Genomic DNA, 7,925 nt, shown 5'->3' with positions numbered 1-7,925 from the left:
TCCTGAGTCCCGCCTCGCTGGCCTGTCCACACACATCCCGGCGGCCGACCGTGCTGGCTGCAATGCGGCCGGGCAGGGCTGAGCCCCCACGGAGGATGCCACGCCTCACAAGCCCACCATGGGACCAGCCTGGGGACATCCATGGGGGCTCAGCCAGGGTGAGCCCAGCCCCCGGCCGCCGGTGCCAAGCTGCCTTTCTCCTGCAGTCGGAGCCGCCGCCCCGCGCCCCTAAGCAGCACATCCCGCCATCCTCAGTCTGCACCTGTGCGCGCGGGCGACCCCCAGATCGCCCCCGAGTCACCCGTGGTGCTCAAACTCCAGGTGCAGCCCAAACTCACTCCAAAATTCCACGTCTGGGGCGCGGGCTCCTCGGCCCAGGAAGCTTTCTCTCAGTCGTGAGGTTCGCTCCTTTCAAAATCCACGTGGGCTTGTGCTGTTGTGAGGATAGCAGGAGCCCCAGACGCAGGGACAGCAAGGGGCACGGCGACCCCGACCTAGGTTCCTCCCCCGACGAGAGCAGCCAGGGTTCGTAGGGCCGATGCCCTCTGGGGGCCAAGGGACAACGCAGGACGGGCAGGCAGAGCAGGGACGATGCTGGTCGTGACACAGAGACGTGGCTCGGGGCCCCAAGAATCCCAGAAGACCTGCCTCTGGCTCTTGGCTAATACCACGCCCGAAGGAAGCTGGCGGCCCCCCCGCGCTGCGCAGCTCCCCGAACCGCCCATCGCAGGCCTGGTCCACGTGGGCCCGGGGCCCGCCCTTCTGGCCCTGGCGTACGCGCGAGGCCTGGCTTCCAGCCTGGGCTGCCGCGGGCCTGCTCAGGGCACACTGCCCCGCTGCCGGCCACAGCTCCACGGCTCTTGCTCAGCAGAAGCCTGAGGCCGTGGAGGATGTCCGCAAGGTCCCAGTGCTGGATGCTGGGCTGGCCGACCCCAGGCAGCTGCTCCTCGGCCACCGAGGAGAGGACCGAGCCAGTGCAACCCCCTGAAAGCCTCAGCATCCAGGCGGGCAGGGCTCCCCTGGCCTGTCACTGCCCGGCTGCTTCAGGGCACGCCTGGTCGGCACCCCTTCTGCAGCCCAGCCTCCGGCCGCCGGCCCTGCTCTGTGGGCCAGGCTGGTCTCTGCTGGAGCCCCTGAGCGCCCAGCAGCCAGCATGGGCTCCGCTAAGCCTCCTTTCCAGCTGCTCCGGGGGGCGGGTGCTGGCCGTGGGGGCCTGGGGGGAGCCCCGAGCCCTGCAGAGACCCCAGCCCGGCTCTGACCGGGTGGCCGATCATGGGGCCCACCGGGGGCGGGCCTGTGGCCAGTCTGGTCTGGAGGCCGGCTCGCCCGTAAGCGCACATTTTCCGCTCTGCATTCAGGGACCTGGCCTGGGAGCCGTTTGCATCGGTCCGGCCTTCCAGGAAGTACGTCAGCATCTCACCCTTGCCCTTGACGCTGACCTTCCCGCGGCACACGAAGCGGTAAGTGCCCCTTCGCAGCAGCCGGTGAACGTCCTCGGTCACCTGCAGCGGAGGAAAGCAAGCAAGCGTCCCCGGGTTCAGCAGGGGAGGATCCAGGGGGCAGGGCTGCCCAGAGGGCTCCCTCCTCCACTCCCCGCAACCTGTCCCCAACATCAGAGAGCACCTGGGGCTCTGGCCCGGGACCTGGGCAAGCCCCGGAAAGCAGTGCTCTCTGGGGGAAGGGCCCAGGGTGCGCGGCAGGCTGGACAGGGCACAGAGACGCAGCGCCAGGCCAGGGTGGGAACCCCGGGGTGCCCCAGGCACCAGCCAGAGGCCTGGACAGGGCGAAGCAGGACAGCAAAGCCAGCTCGCTAACATCGGAGTCCCTCGCACACTTCTTCCAGGAAAGAACCAGATGTCTAATTTGGGCCCAGCAGAGGAAGGACTCATTAAAAGGAGCAACGGTGGGGTGTGCTCCTCAACACACGAGGCCGCCGGCAGGAGCAGTGCCTTCGGCAGGTGGGTGAAGGCAGCACCGGCGGCCCCGATGGTCCGACCGCGTCTTACCCACGCTGACAACGGTCCCGCCCCCGCGCACACCCCCTGGATGCCAACACCGAGCCTGATGCAGGGGAAAGGGGCCACGTCTGCACAGACTCCCCTGTCACAGGTCCTCTGGGGGAAGGGGGCATTCCTGGGACAGCCGAGTGCTCTGTGCCTCGGGGAGCCCAGACACAGACACGCGGGGATTGGCAGTGTGGGGCTCGGAGACCCACCCCAGCATGCAGAGCAGCCGCCCGGGGGGGTCCCAGGGCTTGTCGGAGCCCCGGTACCCTGTGAGGTGGGCGCCTGGGCCAGAACGGGGGCACACAGGGCTGCACTCATCCAAAGTACCCCTGTGGATCTTCGCTCCGTTTGGGGACCCGCACACAGGCACAGGGGCGGGGGCCGTGGAAGGGGGTCCCTGCAGTGCGGCAGGAGGACGGAAGACCTGGGAGGGAAAGGGGAGGCACATCGCTGGAAGCCCAGCAGCCAGGGGAGACCAGGCCGCGAGCGGTGGCCACATCACGGAGAACGGCCACCGGGGGCCGCAGGGGACAGGCCTGGTGCTGAGCAGGGGAGGGGCTCACTGCAACCTGATGGTGGAAACTTCGAACTTTCAAGTGAGCATGGGACAGTGGACGGCCGGAGAGTAGATGGGGCTTCGCCAAGGTCCCCCCGGGGGTGACCCAGCCCGGGGAGGTGCGGTGTCCTGGGACGGGCTGTGGGATGGCGGCGTGACTACGTAGATGCACTCAGCGCCTCCGAGCCCCACGCTTACGCTCAGTGAAGATGGTAAACGTTGTGTGTGTTTCACGACAATACAGGAAATTTGAAGGAAGGATTGCACATGTCTCCACTCTGAGCACAGCCGCCGGACGGTTAAACTGAGGAATCCCAGGGCCTACCAGAGGCTGGGCGGGGGACTGAACATGCGGCTGCGGGAGAGCTGGTGGCCTGCACCCGGGTACACGCGGGTCTTGGAGGACCTTGTCGGGCATCAGGGCAGAGGGAGAGGCCAGCGCTGGACCTGGTGCCGCTCACAGAGGGCCCTGCATTCCCTGTCCAGCCCCGTGGGTGCCCAGAGACCAGCCGCCGCCACACTGGGGGACAGGCTCCTCCTCCCTCGAGGCCCCTGGGGGCTGCAGTATGCGCCCAGCAGACCTGGGTTCACATGGTTGGAAGGGAGGTCCCAAGAGACGGCCACACCTGTGCACGCCTGGGAAGAGCAGCCAGTGTCCCGGAACCTTTGGGGCGCTGCTCCAGGGTGAGCAGAACCCAAGGAAGCCCCTCCGCCTAAGGCAGCAGGGCAGGTGGGCAGGGTCCGGGGTGCCGGACGGGCCCCCTGGGATCCCAGCACTCACCGTGCCCCACCTCTGCACATGGCCACGTGGGAGCCAACGCCCAAGGCCACAGGACAAACCAAACCAAACCACCCCGGTCTCGGGTCCTGCCCTGCAGGCCACAGACACGCTGCGCTGGGCAGCCTCATGTCCCTGCCCAGAAGAGGCAGGCAGGGAAGGGAGGCCCGGCTGGCCCCTGGCCTCTTGCACCGGGCTCGCGCCTACAGGACGGCACCTGTGCCTCGGGCACCTCTAGTGAACTGACCTGGATTCTGCCCTGGACACCCGTGCTGTCCATCCTACTGGCCACATTGACCGTGTTTCCCCAGATGTCGTACTGCGGCCTTCGAGCCCCGATCACCCCGGCCACCACGGGGCCAACGTTGATGCCTGCAAGACAGCCACGGAGTGCCATTAGCACCGGCAAGGCTTCCGAGAGAAGGAGCTGCCCCTCTCGGGGTCATGGATTCCTGGGGTCACTTAGCCCAGAGCCCCTTCCTGAAGCAGGGACCCACTACGTTGGGAAGAGGGGACCCCCAGTGTCTGCTCACACATGGACCCCCAGGCATGGAGAGAGTTCCGTTTCCTGGAACAGCGATCCCGCGCCACCCGGCTGCTGGGAAGCCTGGCCTTTCAGGCTGTAGGATGGCAGTGTGTCCCCCGCACACTTTCCAAGAGTGACAGTCGCTCCTGACGGTTTCCCTGGCTGCAACCCTGCAGGGTGTGGGGCCCAAAATGGTTCAGTCTTTCGGGATGCTCTGAAGTGGGGAGCAGAGGCCCCCTTCTCTTCACGTGTGTGGCTCAGGGCCAACTTGCCTGAGAGCGCCAATCACCCCGTGGCCATCCCCTAACGGGGCTTCCTGGTCCTGCTGATGCCATGTCACCTGTCCCCGTTCTGTACCCACGCACAGAGGACAGGGGTGCCAATGATGTCTCAGCCACTGGCCTCTTCAGTGCCTCAGGCCCGGCAGCAGGATGGCCCTGGAGCAGAGCCGGGGACCCTGACAGGGGCCTGAGGGGCCGCTCCTCCCGTGGCTGCTGGGGCGTGGACCAGACAGCCGGCCTGCTGGGTGGAAGGGCCTGTGCTGGCACCCAACCCGGTCCCCTGGGGTGGGGGGCAGGAACAGTGTCTGTTTCCCAGCACGTCACTACACGGATCGTGGAGCTCTGGCCCGAGGACAGAGCTGGAACGCGGGCCCGCAGGCCGGGTGGGCAACAGGCCTCAGGCAGAGCTGGGCTGGGGAGCCTCAGAGCACGCCCCCCGCCCCAGGCTCTGGCGGACCCCCGCGGCTGCCCTCACGCCATCCCGCCATCCCGGCTCTTAGATACTTTTCTGAACACTAGACGCCTGAATTCTAGAGCCACCCCTTGGGGGCATTTTCCTCCAGCCACGTGTGGACTCAGAGGTGTTTCGAGAGCTGGACGGCGCCCCTTTGGGTCCTCGGTCCCAGGGGCCGGCGTTCAGAGGCAGGGTCCCTGCATTCTCAGGCCCTCCCTCCTGGGGCCTGGACACTGGTGGGGGGTGGGGTGCCGCCGCCCGCAGCCACGTACCGACACGGAGCACAAAGTCGTTGTAAGACTGGTAGTTGATTTCATCCAGGACGTCGAACATCTCGATGGCAAAGTCCGCCAGCGTGCTGAGGTGCGAGGAGATGCACTTCTTTGCCTGCACGTGAGCAGACGGGGGTTACCACGTTGGGGGGGTGTCGGGGCAAGGTTGGGGGCCGGGGATGCTCAGGGGGCACCCTGTTGTGCCCATGGGGGGATCAGGGACCGGACCCCACAGGCATGACAGTGCCCACCGCCTACAGGCTGGGTGCTGGCTTGGTGTCAGCCCCTCGGCGGGCTGGACCTGCCTGCGGGCAGGGGCGGGGGGCAGCCGCGGTGTGTGGGACACGTGGTGCACAGGGAAGCCGGGCAGTCTCCTGAGCCCGTGGCTCCCATGACTTTGTGCTGCTCACACAGCCTCTCTCGTGCAAAACATTGGCAACGGTCAATTTTCCTCTTTTGGTTAGAGTCCTGTTGGCCGCGCTCCCTCACACGGTTCCCCTCCTGGTCACCTCCTGCATTAGGACCCTCCTTACCACTGAAGCGCCCGCAGTGACCCACAAGACTTAACTAACGTCCGCAGTCTACGTTAGGCTTCACTGTGTGTACATCCTGTGGGTTTTCACAAATGCAGAATTTTGTGTGCCCACAATTGTACTTAGCATACACAGAGCAGCTTCATTGTCCATCCCCCCCGCCTGATGCCCACGTGTTCATCCCCCTCCCCCAGCCCCCTGGCAAACCCTGATCCTTCTACCATGTCCATAGTTGTGCCTCTCCTAGAATGTTCCTTAAATGAAATCCTATAGCATCAGCCTTTTCAGCTTGGCTTCTTACAGTAATATACGTTCAAGTTTCCTCCACGTCTTGCGGTGGCGCGATCGCACATTCCTTTTTAGCGCTGAGTAACATCTCCTTGTCTGGATGGACCACAGTGCGTTATCCGTTCACCCAACGAAGGACATCGCGGTTGCTTGCAAGCGTTGGCAATTATGAATACAGCTGCTGTAAACATCCCTGTCAGATATTCTGTGGACATAAGTGGTCCGCTCCTTTGCGTAAATGCCAAGGAGTGTAACCGCTGGATCGTAGGGTAAGAGTATGATTCGTTTGGGAAGAAACGGCCAGACTGTCTTCCAGAGAGGCTGCATGGCTCTGCGCCCCCACCAGCAATGGGTGGGTGTTCCTATCTCTCCGCATCCTCACCAGCGTTGGCTGTCCTCAGGGTTCTGGATTTGGGCCGTTCTGATCAGTGGGTAGCAGTGTCTCGTTGTCTTAATGTACATTTCCCTGATGACAAGTGATACGAAGCCTCTCCCCACGCGTACCCGTCATGGGTACCTTCTTCAGTGAGATGTCTGTTCAGATCTTTTGCCCACTTTTTAATCAGGTTGTTTGTTTTCTTATTGTTGAGTTTCGAGAGTTCTTTGTATATTTTAGTTCTATTTTTTTAAGTAGGTTCCACGTTCAGCGTGGAGCCCAAAGCGGGGCTTGAACTCACAACCCTCAGATCAAAACCTGAGCTGAGATCAAGAGTTGGACACTTAACTGACTGAGCCACCCAGGCGCCCCAGGAGTTCTTTGTATATTCCAGATCCAAGTCCTTTATCAGATAGTGGTTTGCAAAGATTTTCCCTCAGTCTGTGGATTGTCTTTTCATTATAGTATCTCCCACACAGAATTTTAAATTCTTAATTACATCCAAGGTAACAATGTTTTCTTCTGTGGATCGTGCTTTTGGTGTTGTATCTAAAAACTCATCACCATGGGGCGCCTGGGTGGCACAGTGGTTAAGCGTCTGCCTTCGGCTCAGGGCGTGATCCCGGCGTTATGGGATCGAGCCCCACATCAGGCTCCTCCGCTATGAGCCTGCTTCTTCCTTCCCACTCCCCCTGCTGTGTTCCCTCTCTCGCTGGCTGTCTCTATCTCTGCCCAATAAATAAATAAAATCTTTAAAAAAAAAATAAAAAAAAATAAAAACTCGTCACCAAACCCAAGGTCGCCTAGATCGCCTCTTATACTACCTTCTAGATGTTTAATACATCTGCCTTTTACATTGAGGTCCATGATCTATTATGAGTTAATTTAACATGTTTTGCGTTAACATCCAGCTATATATAGATAGACGGGCCGGTGTCCCAGCCCTGTTCGTTGAAGGCTACCTTTGCTCCATTTGCTCTTTCGTCAAAGATCTGTTGACTCTACTGATGAGGGTTCCTGTCTGGGCTCCCGATTCTATTCCATTGATCTAGTTGTTTGTTCTTCCCCAGCGTCGCACTGTGTCGATCATGGAACCCTTTCCAGTTGACCTTGAAGCCAGCAGTGTCAGTCCTCCAATTCCATTCTGTTTCTACTGTACTGTGTTAACTTACTCTGGGTCTTTTGCTTCCATGTAAACTTAGGATCCGTTGGTCAACATCACAGAATAACCTGTTGGACTTTTGAGTGGGATTGTGTAAATCAATTCGGTCAACTGACGACAACTGACCTCTTGACCGTGAGTCTTCCTACGCTCAGAGGAACATTACCTCCCTGCTTAGTTGGACCTTCTTTGATTTCTTGCATCAGAGTTTGAGTTTTCTTTACAGAAATACTGTTGTAGTTATTTTGTTAAATGTGTACCTAGTACTTAATTTGGGGGGGGTGCTACTATAAATGGCATTGTGTTTTTAATTTCAAACTCCACTTGCTTATTGCTGGAGTGTAGGGAAATGACCTGTTAATCCTGTATCCCGCTACCTTCCTATGGTTACTTATTATAGACATTTTGTGGATTCTTTTTTATTTTCTACATAGATAATCGTGTCATCTATGAACAGAGACAGTTTTATTTCTTCCTCCCCAGTGTGTGTACTTTTATTTCCTTTTCTTGTCTTACTGCACTAGCTAAGACTTCCAGTACAAATGTCAAAAAGGAGTGATGACAAGGGGCATTCTTGCCACGCTCCTGATCTGAGGGGGAGGCTTTTTTCTCATCAAATATGATGGAAAACTACAGGGTTTTTGTAGTTGACAAGGTTTTATTTGTAGAGTTTGCTCACAGTTTTTTTTTTTT

At 59.8% G+C, this 7,925-nt stretch overlaps 1 protein-coding gene across 1 annotated transcript in view; it reads right to left on the bottom strand.

Annotated features, from left to right (window-relative positions):
* Positions 1-1,163: 1,163 nt before the first annotated feature.
* The window catches only part of ADCY1 (adenylate cyclase 1), a 92,398-nt gene continuing 85,636 nt past the window's right edge, over positions 1,164-7,925 (bottom strand). The window contains exons 17-19 of the mRNA XM_040644490.1: positions 4,874-4,988; positions 3,588-3,712; positions 1,164-1,502 (exon numbers count right to left, since the gene is read on the bottom strand). Coding sequence (XP_040500424.1) covers positions 1,164-1,502; positions 3,588-3,712; positions 4,874-4,988 — 579 coding nt within the window. The remainder of the gene's footprint in view (positions 1,503-3,587; positions 3,713-4,873; positions 4,989-7,925) is intronic.

This window comes from Ursus maritimus, unplaced genomic scaffold (genome assembly GCF_017311325.1).
Source record: "Ursus maritimus isolate PB19 unplaced genomic scaffold, ASM1731132v1 scaffold_3, whole genome shotgun sequence".
Lineage (NCBI taxonomy): Eukaryota > Metazoa > Chordata > Mammalia > Carnivora > Ursidae > Ursus > Ursus maritimus.
This window is presented reverse-complemented; position numbering and strand designations above follow the sequence as displayed.